The 20,010-nt window shown below is 45.8% G+C and overlaps 1 protein-coding gene across 6 annotated transcripts in view; it reads right to left on the reverse strand.

The window, feature by feature from the left end:
• Nucleotides 1–1,759: 1,759 nt before the first annotated feature.
• Ccdc30 (coiled-coil domain containing 30) overlaps nucleotides 1,760–20,010 on the reverse strand; it is a 106,706-nt gene continuing 88,455 nt past the window's right edge. For all 6 annotated transcript variants that reach the window (XM_028886479.2, XM_028886480.2, XM_037202898.1 and 3 more), the window contains 6 exons: nucleotides 14,971–15,083; nucleotides 9,556–9,697; nucleotides 6,834–6,970; nucleotides 6,326–6,440; nucleotides 2,456–2,523; nucleotides 1,760–2,119 (listed from right to left, as the gene is read on the reverse strand). In XM_028886479.2, coding sequence (XP_028742312.1) covers nucleotides 1,924–2,119; nucleotides 2,456–2,523; nucleotides 6,326–6,440; nucleotides 6,834–6,970; nucleotides 9,556–9,697; nucleotides 14,971–15,083 — 771 coding nt within the window. In that variant the 3' untranslated portion in view covers nucleotides 1,760–1,923. The remainder of the gene's footprint in view (nucleotides 2,120–2,455; nucleotides 2,524–6,325; nucleotides 6,441–6,833; nucleotides 6,971–9,555; nucleotides 9,698–14,970; nucleotides 15,084–20,010) is intronic.

Genomic DNA, 20,010 nt, shown 5'->3' on the forward strand with positions numbered 1-20,010 from the left:
GGGATTAAAGGCGTGCGCCACCACCGCCCGGCGAGTTATGTCTTTTCTGAAGTATTTTTTTCATCTTATTATTTTTTTTTTTTTAGTTTTAGACAGTCTTGCTGTGTAGCACGGGCTGGCTTTGAACTCACCGTCTTCCTACCTCAGCCTCCCAAATGCTGGGATTACATACGTGGTTTGCCATATCCTTTTGGAACTTGAGCTCAACAGATGGGTTCAGGAGGACCAGAGCATCCCAGCGCTCATGTGACAAACTGGATATCCTGTACATACCTGTAATCTCAGCTCCAAGGAGGGTGGAGGCAGGATGTTCCCTGGTTTACTGGCTTCCAACCTAGCTGAGAAAATGTGAACCCCAAGTTCAGAGAGAGCCTCTGCCTCAAAGTAATAGGTAGTAAATAATAGAGGAAGACATTTGATGTCCTCTTCTGGCCTCAGTGCTTCCACATGTGTGCATAGACACACACATGTGCACTTATACACAGAAATATTAATCCTAAAAACTAGAGATCGAAGGTATTCGGTGTTGAATCCTCACCTCTACATGGACATCCACACACACAAAACAGTATTAAAGTGAATGTATAATATGATAATGGCTACTTAAAAATACTTATTTCAGGGCTGGAGAGATGGCTCAGCAGTTAAGAGCACTCATTGCTCTTCTGGACAACCCGGGTTCAACTCGCAGCACCCACATAGCAGCTCACAACTGTCTGTAACTCCAGTCCCAGGGGATCTGGAACTCTCATACAGACATGCACGAAAAAACTAATGCACATAAAATAAAAATGTTTAAAAATACTTATTTGAAGGAGCTATTGGCAATTGATAGCTGCCTGAAGAGGGAGAATCAGTTTTCATTAATAGTGTAGCAACTGCTAAATCGTTCATGCTTCCTTGGAAGGCCACACAGCCAAGACCATGTGAGCAGCACAAACTGGTCTGGATGAGCTTTGAGTTGGCTGTGTAGGGTAGGGAGGTGGATCTGGGAGGAGTTGGGGGAAAGGATGTTTATACTCAAAACACACTGGATGAAGTTCCCAAAGATCTAATAAAAATTTAAAATAAAAATACATGTATTAGCAGGGTGTGGTGGAGCATGCTTGCAACCCCAGTATTTTGGAGGTAGAGGTAGGAAGATCAGGAGTTTGGGGGTCATCTTCTGGCCCATCAAATTTGAGGCTCAGCTGGGCTGCATGAGATATTGTCTCAAAAGTCCCCAAACAAAACCATATTTGAATAAGAGGTTAACTCCAGAATGAAATGTGTTTTGATAGGAATGGCTAAGTTACAACTGTACTCTTCTTACTATCCACTCCACTGCCCCTTGCAAAGTACTAAGTAAACTTTTCTTTTGCACGGTCTAAACTGTGAGTTTATTCACTACCTGCTAATCCCTTTCCCACCATGACCAATGCTGAGAACATTTTTTTTTTTTTTTTTTTTTTTTTTGCTTATTAGACATTAATCTTGTCTGGTGGAGTATTATACAAGTTTTTTTTTTTTTAAATATTTTCTTAGGAGTAGAGAGGTGTTACAGCAGTTAGGAACACTTGTTCTTCCAGAGGGCTGGGGTTCGATTCCCAGCACCAACATGACAGCTCACAGCTCTCAGCAACTCCAGTTTTAAGAGAACCAATACCCGCTTCTGGTCCTTCATGCACAGGGTATTCAGACACATGCAGACAAACCATCAATGCACACAAAGTAAAAAGAAAAAAATCATTATTAATGGGTATATCAAACAAACAATAACTCTGTTTTTAGAAAGTTTTTAATGACTGTTCGATCAGCAATTTTGAAGACTCCTTGCCGCTGTCCAGGGTGTTCTGTGAGACTTCTCCAGGTCAATGTGCACCTTTTATATCCATGCTCTGAGTTAGTAGGTTTCAGTTAGGATTGTTTTAGACACCAGTGATGTCATAGTCCTGGCTTTTGGTCCCCCTGTATGCTGTATGTCTCTTTCAGAGAAGTCACATTTATGTATCCACTTTCTGAATTCTGTGAACATGAAAGAGGTTCGGGGGACTTGACGACTGCTGTTGTCCCTTCTGATTTATGTAGCTCAGTCTCCTGGAGATTTTCAGCTGACAGTACCAAACCTGTTCCTGAGAAACTGAGAAAGGCCCTGGGTTAGGACAGAAACATACACAGAACTTCCTGGCAGAAGTTTAGGGCTACAGGTCTGTGGCACTGATAGGATCCCAGCATCTTACAGCTGTCAGGAGCAAAGAAAACAGCAAACTAAAGGCTGCCAGCAGCCCATGCTCGTGGAGTGTCCCCTGCCTGAAATGGTATTCTGTAGGACTGGAAGGAGGGGTGAGGAAGGCAGGGACTGGGAGCAGATTCAAAAGCTAAATGCAGGAAACCCCCCAAAGCTGTGTTCTCTCAGAACCAGCAAGGAGCCGCCTCAGGTGTGTAGATACTGACTGTCCAGATGTATCTAACTCACCTGGCGCTCTGTAAAGGGAGCATTTTCCTGAGTATTTCAAAAGCAGCATTGTCACTGATCATTGTTTCCTAAAAGAAAAAAAAATTATAGCTTTAAAATATTTATCATGTTTGTTCTGTGTGTGTGAGTACGTGTGGATGTATGTAGGTATATGTGTTAGATCTCCTGGAGCTGGAGTTACAGGTGGCTATCAGCCCTGATGTGGGTGCTGGGAAGTAAACTCAGGTACCCTGCAAGAACAATTACTCTTAACCACTGAACAATTGCTCCAGCCTTGTTTATTTTATTATTATTATTTTATTTTTTGGTTTTTTGAGACAGGGTTTCTCCGTGTAACAGTCCTGGCTGTCCTGGAACTACCTTTGTAGCCCAGGCTGGCCTCGAACTCACTGAGCTCTGCCTGCCTCTGCCTCCCAAGTGCTGGGATTAAAGGCATACGCCACCACCGCTTGGCCCTATTCAATCTTTATAATGATAAACCACTGGCAATATGATCCTACAAGCAATATAAGTATACTCGGGTATACAAGCAATGCTTGCTGACCCTCCCCCACCAATGCCTTCCCACAGTTCTTACATCTCTCCCCTTCCTCCCTTCTTCTCCTCTTTCCTGCTCTCCTCTCCCTTCTCTTTCTTCTCTCTCTGCTTCCCCATCTCTTACCTCCCTCTCAACCTCTCTCTATCTCTCTCTCTACATTCACACACACACACACACACACACACACACACACACACACACACACACACACACTCTGCCAGGGAGCAAACCCAGAGCTATGTGCATTCTAACAACTGAACTCTATCCCCAGCCTAAACTTTTTGTTTTTGAGAGGCTGTGGTAGAGATTGAACTAGGGCCCTGAGTATTCCAGACAAGCATTCTACCGCTAATCTCTTTCCTGATTTCTTTCTTTTCCTAGTACATTTATCTGTTTGTCTGTCTCGGTGTGTAGAGGTCAGAAAACATCTTGTGGGAACTGGTTCTCCCCTTCCGCCATGTGCATTCTAGGGATGGAACTCAGTTGTCAGGCTTGGCAGCAAGCACCTTTACCCCACTGAGGATCTCACTGGCTTATTTCTTGATTTCTTTCTCATATAGTGGACTGAAATACTTGATTTTTTTTGTGTGATCCTGCAACTTAACTGTATTCTTTTCTTGTTCTAATAAAGTTTTAGAGGGAGAGTGGAGCAGTTGTGATTTCTGTGTGTAAGATCACATCACCAGCCAACAGTGAGAGTTTCACTTCTTCCTTCCCTGTTTGGAAACCTTATGTCTTTGCCAAGTTGCTCCATCAAGGACTTCCAGCGCTGCACTGAACAGAAGTGGTTAGAGCAGAAATGTCTCATCTTGCTCCTGATCTTAGAATGAGAGCTCTCAGTTTTCACCCCTGAGACCCATGTTAGTTGTGTGTCTGTCATACATGGCCTTTATCGTCTTTTTTTTTTTTTTGTGAAATAAAATGTTCTTTTTCAGAAAAAAAAAAAAAGATAAAAGCTGGCCATGGTGGCTCGAGCCTGTAATCTCAGCACTCAAGAGGCTGAGGCAGGAGGATCAATGTGAGTTTGAGGTTAACCTGGGCTATAGAGTGAGTTCCAGTTCAGCCAGCGTAGGGCACTCTTGTCACAACCCTTCCCCAACCCAATAGAGCCAATAAGGACAACAGTGATAGTGACAAAATAAAAACAGATGAACACAGACCAAAATTTACAGGGGTTTACTGGTTCCCCTGAACTGGACCACAGCTTAACCTTTATACAGACTAAAGAATTCATGCAAGAAATTCCCAGCAATCCTGGCGGGAATGATAAGCATATATATATTTTTAGCAAGAGCTAAAATATTCCATCTTATAGGGATGCTCCTTAAGATACAGGATGTTCTAAAGGGAGGAGAAACATGCCATCTCACAGTGAAGTGCTTCAGGAAATTCTTGAAACTGACTAGACTCACTAGGCCCCTCAAGCTCCAAGTGGAAACACCATAAAGACTGCTAAGAGACACAGTCAGACCAGCTGAGCTGCCTGGAAAGGACTCTCCAACTCGCTGAGCTGCCTGCAGGTTGTTGAGGCTGCCCTAGGTTTCCAGCTTTCATGAGCTGTCACCCGTGCTGGGATGGGATTTGGTGATTCAGCTGTCTTTGAGTCATTTCTGCTCCTGTAAGTAAACCCTCACCCATATTCCTGTAAGTAACCCTAACAAACTCATCGGTTCACCAAGACGGACTTTGGTCTGTTGCTGATTCTCTGCTGGGGTTGTTAACAGGGCCCCAGACCTTAGTAGTCCCCCGGACCTTGGCACAACTGACTCCATGATGGAAATACCATTCAGGTCATAGAACTCAGCACACAGACAGCACCACCTGCCAAAATGAAAACAAAGACCTGGTCCATCAAAGTCCATAGTTCTGGGGAAATTTCTAAATATGCTAACCTTGCCTTTTAGCTTCTGTGGTTCCATTTCTGGTTAACTGTTCTTGGTAACTTGAGTATGCCATCCAGAACATGTTTTGTTGTTGCTGTTGAATGTGTGTATGTTGTTGATTTTTTTTTTTGATTGAGACAGAGTCTTTTGTACTCCAGGCCAGCCTTGAAATTCTTAAGTAGCAAAAGCTAGTCTTGAACTCCTAACCCTCCTCCTTCAGGCTCCTCTGTGCTGGCATTATAGGTGTGAGCCACCATGCCCAGGCTCCATGTCGTCTTCTAATTCTGACTTGTAAGCCTACCATATTTATTCGTGTGTGTGTGTGTGCGCGCGCGCGCCTTTCTGTACTGGAATGAAAACATAGACACTTTGTATTCCAGGACCCAGCCCAATTGCTGGAGTTAACAGCTGATAAATGAATGAATATGTAGAAATCTGAGAAAAAAACTCACTCAAGCAAATAGAGAAACTGTTGGCAACCACATACGTGAGTTCTGCTTTGGATGACAGCTAGAAAACAAACACCTCGTGTAGCGTAGAAATAATCGCCTTTGTGAGAATAAACACGACACAGATTTTATAACAACAGAGCCCAGTGACCAGATCTGTGGAGAGGCATCCTCCAAAGGGACGCCTTGCAGGTGATGCACACCAGGGAAGGGAGAAAGCAGCCTCTACCCTGGATCCAGCACCTCATTCTGCTTACTGAAGTCCCTCGGGCTTCACCAGCCAAAAACTCTGGATCTTGACTGAGCCCTATACCATTCTCCGCAATTCCTTTTGGCCATTTGTGTGTTTGAATTTGGAGCATGTTTTTCTTAGACTCAGTTGCTCTCCTTAGTCTTGACTCATTAGAAAACAAAACTAGCTTCACTTGACCTTTCCGAGCCTCAGATTCGCTATTTCTTTCTTTCCAAACAGGGCTAGAATAATACACTGCACACAGGGTTGTTCAGAAGGAGGCTTATGTGGGAAAACAGTTCGCATCCATTCATTCTCAAAGCATTCTAGAACGTCTGTCTGCAGATATGGTCAAGTATGAGCTCTATCTGTCCACAGATGCAGTCATGTTTGAGCTGTGCCTGTCCTCAGATATGGTCACGTAGGAGCTACAGTTCTTGCCCTCTAGGACCTCGCTGCTGAGTTATTGATCTAGAGAAGAAGAAAGGAAATGACAATGTAGCATGTTAAGAATGACATTCAGAGGCATACACAGATGGCTTCGGGATCACACAGGAAAAAGTGTTATCAAAGTTGACCCAGTGACGAGCAGGGTTCACCAAGAACAGCCATAGGTTGGCTGCCCCACGTGCCCCCGAGGAGCCTGTCACAGCTCACTGTGCAGCCAGGAGCAGGCTGTGGTTCTAAGATGATGAAGCCAAGAGAGGGCAGGGCGAACCAGCGAGCCAAACCTTAGAATTAGGACCCAGTACGAAGTGCACATCTTACTTCTGTTCTGCGAATCTGGATGTTCCTTATAATGCGTTCTAAGAGACTGATGTGCTGCATGAGCCGGACGCAGTTCTCTTGCAACTGCTGGTTTCCTTTATCCAGTAAAAACACCCTAAACATGGCATAAATCAGAGACACAGCTGGAAATGTCTTCCTCTCTCCCTCCCTCCCTCCCCCTGTTCCTCCCTCCCCTGTTACTCTCTCCCTCCCTCCCTCCCTCCCTCCTCTTGTTCCTCTCTCCCTCCCTCCCTCCCTCCCTCCCTCCCTCCCTTCTCATCTGTGCAGGAATCAAACACAGGGCCTCACATATGCTAAGCATGTGCTTTACCACTGTTATACAAACTTTGGCCTCCTCCGTGACACCCTCTTTAATGCCACAGTGGCTGCCGCTTGCATCAACTATTGGAAGCAGAAGACAGCAGGACAGACAGCCTCACAGGACAGGACAGATGACCCCCTCCCCCGCCCCCAATTCTCAGAATCACCTACGCACCACTGCACCTACTTGCTCTGGATTGCAGAGATTGTGGATTTATTGCTGCAGATCAGTTCTTCTTGATTTGTGACTTGTTCTAGAAGCTTCCTCTTTTCCAGGAGAAGGATGTCATTTTGGGTCATGATCTGGTCCTGGAATGCCTTCTCCTAGGGATTAGCATAGAGGGAGAACAATATATCCACGAAAGAGCTTCCGTCTGTTCCCAGGTCTTGCTTTCCCTCTTTCTGCCCCCGAATCTGTTGGTATCTGTTTGCTGGCATCAACCTTAGTCATAGTAGATGCCCTCCTGTTGGTGGTGTTTATTTAGGGAATGCATGCATTCACGATTAGAAATACTGCAGTGGCGGGTTGGGCCTGGCAGTGGTGACGCTTGCCTTTAATCCTAGTACTCGGGAGACAAAGGCAGGTGGATCTCTGTGAGTTCCAGACCAGGACAGCCTGGTCTACAGAGCAAGTTCCAGGACATCCAGGGCTACACAGAGAAACCCTGTCTCAAAAAAAAAAAAAAAAAAAAAAAAAAAAATACAGTGCCACTCAATTTCTAGGAAGAAACAGTGTCTTCCTTTTATTTTAATTCCAACAGATATTAAACCATCAGCAAGTGCAACTGAATCCTATGTTCTGCGTTGAAATCTTACCCCTGGATACATTTCCGTCTGCTTTGCAGATATTTTGTTGTTGTTGCTTTGAACAGAGATTTGAGTTGTCATGTATTCCAGGGTGATATTCTTGCCTCAGCCTCTAGAGTGCTGGGATTACAGGCATGTGTCACCATGTTCGACTTGCTGTGTTCTCTTTTAGTTTGTTAATTTATTTTAAACAATTATTTATTTGTGTATGGGTGTGCACCACAACATGTGTGTGGAGGACAAAGTACAGGCAGCAGGAATCAGTTCTCTCCTTCCACCTTATGGGTCCTGGGGATCGAACTCAGGTCGTCAGGCTTGGCAGCCAGTGCCCTTACCCACTGAGCCGTCTGGCTAGCCCATAGCTACAGTCATTTTTAGGCAGACAGAGAAAGTTAAGAACTTAGCCTCCTTACTATGCCTTAGACAAATCAAATTATCACATACCTAGTGGCTTTACATGACAGAAATTTATTTTGTCACAGTTCTAGGGTGCTAGAAGTCTGGAATCAAGAGATTGAACCCAGGGCCTTGTGCCTGTTAGGGAAATGCTCTAGTGCTGGGCTGCACCCTGAGTCCTCACAGAGATCCTGTTCCTTCCTAGCCTCTTCCTGTGGGATGGTTGCTGGGGATCCTCCATCTTCTCTGGCTTTGTAGACATATCCTTCCCCTCTCCACCTCTGTCCCCATGGGATGCTCCTTCCCATGGGGTGTGTCCTTGTCTCTGCATCTGCTACTCCTCTTTTTTTTTGGTTTTTCGAGACAGGGTTTCTCTTGTGTAGCTTTGCGCCATTCCTGGAACTCACTTGGTAGCCCAGGCTGGCCTCGAACTCACAGAGATCCGCCTGCCTCTGCCTCCTGAGTGCTGGGATTAAAGGCGTGCGCCACCACCGCCCGGATCTGCTACTCCTCTTACAAAGACACAGGCAATCGGACTTCCAATTCACTCGCACCTAGGATGACCTCATTTTAATTCACTACATCCGCAAAGGCGGGACTTCCAAATAGGCAGGTTGCATCTGGTACTCTATGTAAGAGACATCCATTTGGGGGACACTGTCTAACACACAAAAGACTATTTTTATTTTATGTATATGTGTGCTTTGCGTGCATATACATGTGTGTGAACCACATGTGTGACTAGTACTCAATGAAGCCAGAAGAGGGCGTCAGATCCCCTAGAACTGGAGTTAGGAATGGTTGTGAACCACCGTGAGTGTTCTGGGAACCAAACCTGGGTCCTCTGTAAAAGCAGCAAGTGCTCTTAACTCCCAAGCTGTCACCCTAAGACTGATATTTTCATTCGAAGGTAAGACAATTACAGAGGAATACCTTAAACACCCTATGTGGGTTAGCAACCCTAAAGGTCTTTCAGGTCCTTAAGGGATTCCTCACATTCAGGCTGGTGAAGCTAGCTGGTTTGGTAAAGTGCCCTGTAAGCATGAGGCCCTGAGTTTGACCCCCAGAACCCACCTAAAAATGTTGGGCATGGCTGTGAGGGCTTGTAATCCCAGCACTGAGTGGTGAGGAAATGGGGTGAGGAGATGGCTGGCCAACCAGTTTAGTCTCATTGCTGAGTGCCAGGCCCATGAGAGAAAGGAGGCACAACACGCATGCTCTGGGAGGTGGCCCCTGAAGTTGTCTCCTGACATCCACATGCATCTGCATATAAGCAAACATGCGCGCACACACACACATGAATGTGCACACACACACACACACACACACACACACACACACACATGCATTAAAATAAAAAGAATTCCTCACACTGAAAGATGGAAGGTGGGAGCAAAAATGAAAGCTGGGCCTGTGGGTAACAGGAAGCTGGGCAGGCGTTCTTAAACTGCTGACCACCAGTGGGGTCAGCGGGCGTTCTTTTTTTTTTTGGTTTTTCGAGACAGAGTTTCTCTGTGTAGCTTTGCGCCTTTCCTGGAACTCACTCTGTAGCCCAGGCTGGCCTCCAACTCACAGAGATCCGCCTGGCTCTGCCTCCCGAGTTCTGGGATTAAAGCCTCCCCCCCCCCCATCAGTGGGCGTTCTTAAACTGCTGACCACCAGTGGGGTCAGTGAGCTCTGTTTTTGTTTTTTGTTTTTTTTCTCACCATTTCAATTTTTTGTCGCAGTTTCCCAACTTCATCCTCGAGCTCTTTAATCCTCTTATTTCTTATTTCTAGCTCATGAGTTAGACGGTCCTTGACCTTTTGCAGCTTGACCTTGTGGCAGTGGTGTTTGTCTTTGTAGTTTCTATAAAAGCAAAATTCAGGATAAGCATGCCAGAATACAAGTAGGACCTACTTGGCCTCCTTTGGGATATGACCTATGGACCTTTAATGCGGATGCTTTCTTGCCTCACATCTTCGCCCCATGTGCGGATGAATCTAAAATAACCCCCTCTCTTCAGTCAGTCCCATGAGCCTTTGGGTTACCTTGGTTTGAACGGATGACAGCTTTAGTGTCTGAGTTTAATTCAGGAACCTTCTGGACTTCAGATCCCTGACATAGGAATTCTGAATCCTGCCGCACTGATGAGAATTATTACTTACAGCTTTCAAATTCCTGGCTATACTGTTTTATTTGTTTTGTTTTGAGACAGGGTCTCACTATATATCCCCGGCTGACCTGGAACTCTTGATATAGACCAGGCTGGCCTTCAACTCACAGAGATTCGCCTGGCTCTGCCTTCTCCCAAGTGATGAACCTAAAGGCATGCGTCACCACACCTGGCCTATACTCTTTAAATTTTTAAAATTTATTTTTATTATTATTTTTCTACAACATGTATGTGGGGGTCAGAAGACAGCTTTATGAGTTGGTTCTCTCCTTCTACCATGTGGGTTCCAGGGACTGAACTCAGGTCACGAGGCTTTGTGGTAAGTGCCTTTATCAGCTGAGCCTTATGGCTGGCCCCTAGTTTTCTTTCTTTTTTAAATTATTTTTAAAGATTATTTTATTATGCATACAGTGTTTTGTTTGCATGTATACCTGCTGCCAGAAGAGGAGGGTACCAGATCTCATTATAGATGGTCATGAGCCACCATGTCGTTGCTGGGAATTGAACTCGGGACCTCTAGAAGAGCAGCCAGTGCTTTTAACCTCTGAGCCATCTCTCCACATCCCCCCACCCCAGTTTTCTTTTTATCATTACAGAATCCATGGGTTTTGTCTGAGCAAGGGTTGTCTTTGAAAACTACTAAATTGGTTTTCCTTATACCTGGATTTGTCTAGCTTTCTTTGTGGCTACGCCAATCCACGTCCATTTTAGCTAACAGAATGTAAAGAGGAAAACAGTGTGCCTTAAAGGGGACCATCATGCACTTGCCTTCTCTTCCGGCTTACTGACTGAAATGTGGCTATTGTAGTGAACTGTCTTCAACGATGTGTCTGGGTTCCACAAGGCTAGCCTGGTCTAATTCCAGGACAGCCAGTGCTCACAGAGAAACCCTGTCTTGAAAAACTAGAAACCAACTAACCAACCAACCAAACATACAAGATGCTGGAGCAACAGCAAAATAATAGAAGCCTAGGCTTCTGATGCAGTGAACTTCCATGCCGAGCTTCGACTGCTTATGTCTGCACTGTCAGATAAGAGAGAAACACCCCCACACAGAGCATGCCCCTTTTCGGTTCTTTGAGGCAGTCCCACTATGTAGTGTAGACTGGCCTGGAACTCACTTTGTAGCCCAGACTGGTCTCAAATTTATGATCCCAGTGCTGGTGTTATAGGCATGTGCCACCATGTCCAGTTTTATATCTTCTGCTCTGTGTGTGTGTGTGTGTGTGTGTGTATGTGTGTGTGTGTGTGTGTGTTCATGTGTACATGTAGGTATGCATAAACATATGGTTAAGTACAGAGTCCAAAGGTCAATGTCTGGGTGTTAGACAGGGTCTCTCACTGAATCTGGAGTTCACCCATTTGACCAGGCTGACAGGCCAGTGAGCTCCAGGGATCTGCTTGTCTTCCCCTCTCCCTCAGCACCAGAGTCACAGGCTTGTTCCATGGTTTCTGGGGGACCTAAACTCAGGTCCTCATGTCACTGACTGAGTTGCCCCCTGGTCTCTGAAGCCATTTACATTCGGTTTCTTTTTTCTATATTCAGTTTCTTATACAGTACCCTAACAGCATTCACTATAGATAGCTACATTCATAAACTTGCCACGGACCCTGTTTCAATTCATGGCCCTTGCACAGCACCTACTACATAGTGTGACACAGACACACAGGCACACACACACACACACACACACACACACACAGACACACACACACACACACGCACGCACGCACGCACGCGCACACACACACACACACACACACACACACACACACACACACACACACTTCTGTAATAGTTTTCCATTCCTAAGACGCTGACTCCCTCCCATAAACAATCTCATTTCCTTTTGCACTGGGAATGTGTAGTGAAAACTGTTCCTGGGTATCAACACCCCAAGGCACATCAGAGATGGAGTGTCTCACAGTGCATGCAACCCTCCTCCCCTCCTCCAAGTCTCCCGGGTGTTCACAGTGCTCTAATGGATTTTTTGGCTTTGAGACAGTGTCTCACAATGTGGCCCAGGCTGGCTTTGAACTCCTGATCCTTCTGCTTCCACTTTCTGAGTGCTGAGATTATAGGTGTGTGCTACCATACCCAGTAAAATCATGACCGATTGAACTTGGTTATATTATCTGAAGCCAACCTTGGCCTCCTGATCCTCCTGCCTCTACCAATCAACAGCTAGTGTTACAGGCCTGGGACATGATGCTCAGTGATGTTTTGACATTATCGGACACACAACGCATACCTTTAGAAATTCTTCTACTTATTCTCGATATTAAAACCCAATCTTGGGCTGGAGGGTTGGCTGAGCAATTAAGGGCACTTGTTGCTCTTGTGGAGGACCCAGGTTCAATTCCCAGCACCCACGTGATGGCTCACAACCATCTATAACTCCATTCCCAGGGGATCCTGATGCCCTCTTCAGACCTCTGAGGACACCAGGCATGCATGTGGTGTACTTACATATATACAAGCAAAACACTCATACACATAAAATAACAAAATAAATAAACAACTAATTAAAAGCCCCAATCTTTAGTTTCCCTACCAAAGAAAATTTGTCTTGTCATTTAGATTAACTAAAAAATTATTTTACTTGGAAAGGAAAGGGAGAAATTATAGAGAAATCGGGAAAACAGCTAATTCCCAGTATGTTTTGTATAGTCCTTTTGTTTTCCTTCTGGTTTGTAAAATTGTGTGCATGTTGTATGTGTGTCTGTGTCTGTCTGTGTGTGGACTTGTGCACACATGATGCCCTACAGCCAGGAAGAACCCAGAGACTTCCCGGCCACTGCTGTCTGACTTAGATACTGGTTGGTCTGAGGTTCTAGGTCAGCTTGCCCCCACAAAGTGTGGCTTTTTTGTCCTTCTGACTGCGTTAACTACCAGCCTCACAAGGCAGCACACACTTAGGAGGAAACTTAGCTTGTGTCTAAGTAAAACCAGCTTGCCTATTACTTGGACTTCAAGAAGGTGAGGAATCTGTTCCCACGAAAAAGCAGTTGGGAAAGCATCACACACAAGATTTCTCTGTACAGATCAGGACTGGGATGAGGGAGCCAAAACCCAAAACGAACCTGGTGCTTTGACATTTCCTTCCATTGTGCTTCATAGATCTGTGCTCTTCAGTTCTAGATATGTGTTAGAGCTGTGTGGTGATGCTTTGGAAAAACAATGATCTTTTTAATAGATTTTGATTAAATTCATGTATGTAAGTACCCAGGCACATGCAGTCATGGTTGGATCCATTTTTCTAAAGGTCATGCATAAATAACATGGAAAATTATTCAGCCTCACAGCCATCACACACACACACACACACACACACACTCAAAATACAAAAGAAAGCCCTGGTTGTAAGTGCATATGTAAATAATGGAAGATGTTGACTGACAGAAGTCAGACACTAAGAGAATACAGTGCAAAGCGAGCCTATTTAGAAATCTGGAAAATGCAGACATCACAACAGTGGCTGCCTGAGGAAGACAGAGAGAGAGAGAGAAAGAGAGAGAGAGAGAGAGAGAGAGAGAGAGAGAGAGAGAGAGAGGGAGGGAGAGAGAGAGAGCGGCAGACTGCACACAGGAGGCGGGAATCTCTTAAGCATGGGGGTACATGTTCTGCATCTTGATTAAAGTGGGAGTTACATGTATATATACATTTCTCACAATGCATTGAATTGTACATTAGGTTTTTTTGGACATGTATTCTATATACATCAGAAGCAAGAATGTTGGAGGAGATTTTCATCAAGGTACTCTCCCCCTTCGACCACATCGCTTGCACAAAGGAGGACGTGGAGAAAGAGCAGCTCCTCCATCACGATGGCTGTAGAGGCGGGTGCTTTGGAACGCTTGCCAGCGCATTAACGATGCATAGTACCATTCAATCATCAGACCGCCAAGTCATTCCAAACAGAATCAGGGCTGTGGGGGGGATGGCTGGTTGATTCCAGCATGTCTAGAGCCAGCAAAGCTTTCCTGCTTGCCTTTTCCATCTTTGCGCTCTTTGGCGTCATCTGCTGGTCAAGGCTCAAAATACACTGAATAAAATTAGTGCGGTTTCATAATCACCAGTACAGGGAGCTCTGTAGCAGATTGATATCAGCATACTGACAGTGTTTTTTGCTAGCAGTGAGAACTTGTGCCTGGTCTCAGGGAGGTCCCAGGAAGGCTCTGCTATGGAGGCAGGAGACATGGCAGTGATCGCTAATGTGACTGGCCAAGTATAAACCAACGTCTTGGTTGAGAGTTTTGAGACCCCTGGTTGTCGGGTGTCCAGGGCACATACTGTCCAGCCTGAGGAAAGGAAGTAAGAGAGGGCCTGGAGAAATAGCTCAGTGGTTAGGTGTGCTTGTTGCTCTTCCAGAGGACACCAGTTCAGTTTCCAGCACCCACAAGCACCAGTAACTCCTATTCCAGGGGTTCTGACTCCCTCTTCTGGCCTCCATAATAATAATTAATAATAAATAAGTAAATATTAAAGAATGTAGGGAAAACCCTTGAAGATAGTGGAAGGGTATATTTGGAGAAAGCAAGCTATAGACAGAGAGCTCAGTAAACAGTTAAGTCCCTCCTCCTTCTCCTCCTCTTCCTCCTCCTCCTTCTTCTTCGAGACAGGGTTTCTCTGTGTAGCTTTAGAGCCTTTTCTGGAACTCACTCTGTAGCCCAGGCTGGCCTCGAACTCACAGAGATCTGCCTGCCTCTGCCTCCCGAGTGCTGGGTTTAAAGGCGTGCGTCACCACTGCCTGCCTAAGTCCCTCTTCTTGGGAAGGAATTGGGCCCCACATCTTCCTTGGAACACTGTGTAGATGGGACTGGGAAATCATGTTGATGGCCCCATCCGTGTGATTGACTGCTCTGGGGTGTTGTGTTATTTGTGTGTGTGTGTCGGGGGGCGGGGAGTGGTGGGCAGAACAGCCCTTTGTATCCCGTTTGTCTACGGGGAACCTGCTTTGTTTACCTCACGTGCTCACCAAGTTGCTCCAGAAACTGCCCGTGCTCTTGCCACAGAGCTTCCTTCTCCTGCTGTAGCCTGGCCAGCTTCTCCGACAGCTCCTGGTTGCTCTTGACATACTGAAAAACACGGGGGTGGGTGGAAAGGGAGTGGTCTGTGCCTGCGCAGTGAAGTCTTCCCATAAACTCCAGAGGGCAGGATTTGAGGAGCCCAGGGACAGCTTAACACAGACAGGGGTTTGCAGGAAGACGAACAAGTGCCCTTCCACGTGCTGGGCACTGGCTCACTCCGACCGCGGGGAGACAGGAGCTCCCGGCTCAGGACCCTTCCAGACCTCACATGTGTCTCCTTGTCTGCTTGCGCGTTTCTATCCTTTAAAATGCCGGTTGGGTGGCCCACGCCTTTAATCCCAGCACTTGGGAGGCAGAGGCAGGCAGATCTCTATGAGTTCGAGGCCAGCCTGGTCTATAAAGCAAGTTCCAGGAAAGGCGCAAAGCTACACAGAGAAACCCTGTCTTGAAAAACCAAAAATAAATAAATAAATAAAAATTAAAATAAAATTCCCTTACCACAAAACAGGAAACAGCAGTGTGGTGAACCCTGTGTTGTGCGAGTGCCCTAGCAAAGTGACTGAGTATCAGGGGGAATTGTGGGAACCAGTTCATTTCTAGTTGGTCAGAAATTCTGCTGGCCAGGCTAGGGACGTGGCTCAGGCGGCATAGTGATTGCCTAGCCTGCACTAAGTCTTAAGTTGGATCCCCAGCCTTGCCTAAAACTACATGTGGCGGCATTTACTTCTAATCCTAGCAATTGGTCAAGGGCATTTTCAGCTATATAAGAGTTTGAGACCCTGGTGTTATGTGATACCCTGTCTCAAAAAAAAAGGGGTTAGGGGGAAGACAAAGGAATAATTCCAGAGGCTCAGCCTTGCCATTGGGTGTGAAGTCTTGAGGGCTGAACCCTAATGCATGAAGTCTGATGAAACTGTCTTCAGGTCAATTGTGTCATAATTGAATTAGAAGCTATCCAACTTCTGGTCACTCAGAGACATCACTGGCTCGCTGGCTGGCCGAAAGCCGCACACCTCTGAGGTCACATGAGACTAGAAACTCAAAGTGAGACTCTGAGCTGGTTAGATTAGAAGGTTCAGGCCAAATACCCCTTACCCAGAATGCTTGTCATGAGGCATTCAGGATTTGAGGGATATTTGCGATTACATGATGAGCTCTCTTGGGAATGAGATCCAAGGCCAAAGACAAAATTCATTTGTGTCTCACATACACTTTATTCACATAGCCTGAAAGTATAATTTTTTTTGTGTGCATCTATATTTTGATGACTTACTGTTAGCATTTAGACATTACCTTGGGGACCTGGCAGGATGCACTTGTTAACATTCAGGCAAATACCTAAACAGCCACTGCCTGGATGCATAGTCTTTATACGCATGCGCTAAATCTTATTAAAGGTACCCTCCCTTCCCACGAGTCCGTGACTGCACCTCCTTCCTTCCCCCTTTCCTGTCTCTTCTTCTCTTCCTTTCTTATTCCTCCTCTCCTCAGCTCTTATCTGCAGAGGCACACTCTGCGTCCATTGCCCTCCCTCCTCCAAGAAATTCTCCACGTGAGGCGTGGCTTTCTAGGGGCCCTTGCCTCCAACTTGCCAAGGTTACCTTCCGTGGTTTTTCTGACACCTACCACTTGAGGTCAGGTGTGGAGCTGGCCACATGGAGTGTCTTGTCGGCATTCAAAAACATTTCCAGCATTTGTGTGTCTGGTTCCAGACAGGTTCTCGAGATGTTACTCATCATGGTCTAGAAGAGATCATCCTGCTCCAGCCTGCCACCATGCCCAGCTCCAAAAATTTCAGATTTGGGAGCATTTTGGATTCCCAAGTTTTGGATTAGGGATTTTTTTTGTTTTGTTTTTTGTTTTTCCAGACAGGGTTTCTCTGTGTAACATCCATAGCTGTCCTGAAACTTGCTTTATAGACCAGGCTGGCCTTCAACTTGCAGAGATCCACCTAAATACGTGTGCCACTGCACGCGGCGGGCAGCTTAGGGATTATGAACCAGTAACCTGATCTCATTGTCACTAAGCACCCACAGCTGACTACATTATCAGCTAACAGATGCCTGTAGGGAAGTGCTTTGGGAGATGGCATGATGCATCCCCCTAGAGGCTCATGTCAAAGGCAGCGTGGCCTGCGGATGGGCTTTGGGGAAACTGCTGGATCCTGACGTTTCTGAAATAAAAATGGATTAATCCCTTGCTGGATTCATCGAGGAAGAGGAAATAATCACCAGTGTAAGCAGCCCCCACCTTGCGGTCTGCAGGGTTTAAAATCCTTGCTTGGGGATCTGTACAGATTGCATCTTGCGCAGGTGTCTCGGAAGAAGGTTCCTGTTGCTAGAGATGCAGGCCTGTTGGTGGAGGGCTTGCCTAGCATGCATGGAGCCCTGGGTTTGGTCCCCAGCATGGCATAGACCAGGTATGGTGTCACACACCTGCCATCCAAACACTCGGGAAGTGGAGGAAAGGAGGGTCAGAAGTTCAAGATGACCTCAGCTACACGGTGTATCCAAGATGTGGGTCATGGCTACACAGAGAAACCTTGTCTCAAAAAAAAAAAAAAAAAGTGCTATTGTCCTTAAAAGTCATCTGCACATCACCACCAAGTCTTTTCTTATTCTCTCTCCAATCATAACCAGAGAGTTAGATCCTAGCACACTTCAGGGGAGAAGAGGTTGAATATAGGCCTTGACTTAAGGTGAACAGCAGGGAGATGGGCAGGATTTGGCATCTTAAAATGCCAGAAACTTGAGGCTCATGTGAAGGAATGGATTTCTGGGAGACTAAACTAGGGAGGAAGGACTACAGTGTTGAACAGGCCAACATTGCTGATATGGATATGCTTATCAGAGTCAGAATTTAAAGTATTTAATGATTTATTTTAAGTGTGTGTATGGTGTGTGTGTGTGTGTGTGTGTGTGTGTGTGTGTGTGTATGTGGTGTGTGTGCATGTATTTATGCACACAGCGACAGGTCCCCACAGAGGTCAGATGGGGGTGCTGAATCGCCTGGAGCTGGAGTCACATGTGGGTTGGGAGCTGCCTGATGTGGGTGCCGGGAACTGAACTCTGGCCCTCTGTAAAAGCAACAAGTGCTCTTAACCACTGAGCCATCTCTGCAGTTCCTGGATTTGAAATGTTAATCTGAACCTCTAAGAGTGTCTTTAAATGGTTAGGCTGGTTGACTCAAACTTGGACTCAGCAGCCACCTATATTAAAGGGCTTTAAGATGTTATACTTGGACACAAGGAAGAGGAAGGAAATCAAAAACTGATACAGACAGGAATTCTGGAGTAGTTCACCGTGGGTGACTGGTTCATCCATCATTGGTGGTCCCAAAGCAGGGAGGGAGTTGTCTTCAACCACATGGCTCCCTGATTTTAGTGGGGTTCACAGTACTACAGAGCCCCTGAGGATAAGTGGCAGTATTTAAATGCTGGGTGGGGGTGGGTGTTACTGCTCATAGGCAGTGGGGACAATCACATGAACTGACTTAGAGCAAGCCATCTGGTTATGGCTCTTTGGTCACCGTGATTGATAAACAGTTCATTTGAATCTTTTTTGGTAGCAGGGTATTTTGAAACAGTATATTTGCTTTGTATCCCGGATGACCTCGAACTCACAATCCTCTTGCCTCAGTATTTTGGTTGGTGTCACTACATAGCCCTGACTGGCTTGGAACTTTCTATGTACACCAGGCTGGCCTTGAACTTAAAGACATCCAACTGTCTCTGCCCCCAGAGTACTCACCCCTCCCTAACTTTTGTGCTTAACTGAACATTCTATAGACTGTAATTTTCCTTTTTGTTCTGAACTTATCGCCTTTTTCTCCAGTTTTTTTTTTAAGATTTTTTATTTATTTATCAATTTATTGATCATGTATACAGTGAGTGTTCGACCTGCAGGCCAGAAGAGGGCACCAGATCTCATTGTAGATGGTTGTGAGCCACCATGTGGTTGCTGGGAATTGAACTCAGGACCTCTGGAAGAACAGCCAGTGTTCTTAACCTCTGAGCCATCTCTCCAGCCCCTTTCTCCAGTTTTTATAGGTGGTCTCAAACGATAGTCGTAGAATGCAATATACCTCTAACCAGCCCAGGTTCTCTCTCTCTCTTCTTCCACTCCACCTTTCCTTTCCTTCCTTCCTTTTTTTGATGGTATTCATGTGGGGACAGGTTTTTTTTTTTTTTTTTTTTTTTTTTTTTTTTTGTGTGTGTGTGTGTGTGTGTGTGTGTGTGTGTGTGTGTGCACGCATGCGCATGTGCGCATGCATATGGAGGCGTCTGATGACAATCGGGTGTTATTTCTGAGGCATCATCTACCTTGTTCTTTCATACAGGGCCTGTCATTGGCCTGGGCTCACTGATTAGGTTAGCCTTGTTGGCCTACCTCTGCCTCCTGAATGCTGGGGTTAAAGGCGTGGGACACCATGCGCAGACCTCAAGTTCACTCTCAAATGATGCTATGCCACTTCACAGGCAGTGCAAGCACACCGCAGCAGCAGACAATTGTAATCCCTCTCTCCCATCTTCTCTACCACTGCTGACATCCATTTTCCTTACATATACGCATACTACCTGTGTATAGAATCACTTATAGTATAATTATATTATTGCTATTATTATTATTATCATTTTTTTTTTTGAGACAGGGTTTCTCTGTGTAGCTTTGAGAGTGTCCTGGAACTCACTCTGTAGTCCAGGCTGGCCTCGAACTCACAGAGATCCGCCTGCCTCCGCCTCCCGAGTGCTGGGATTAAAGGTGTGCGCCACCACCGCCCAGCTTTATTGCTATTATTTTTGAAGATTTATCTTATTTCCATTCATGTATATGCATGTCTGTTTTTGTGGATGTAGGCACATGCAGGTGTCCTTGGAGGCCAAAAAGAGTGTCCTATCTTCTGGAGTTGGAGTTACAGGTGGTTGTGAGTCGCAGCGCGTGGGTGCTGTGACTCATCTAGGGCCTCTGGAGGAGCA

This window comes from Peromyscus leucopus, chromosome 2, assembly GCF_004664715.2.
Source record: "Peromyscus leucopus breed LL Stock chromosome 2, UCI_PerLeu_2.1, whole genome shotgun sequence".
NCBI lineage: Eukaryota > Metazoa > Chordata > Mammalia > Rodentia > Cricetidae > Peromyscus > Peromyscus leucopus.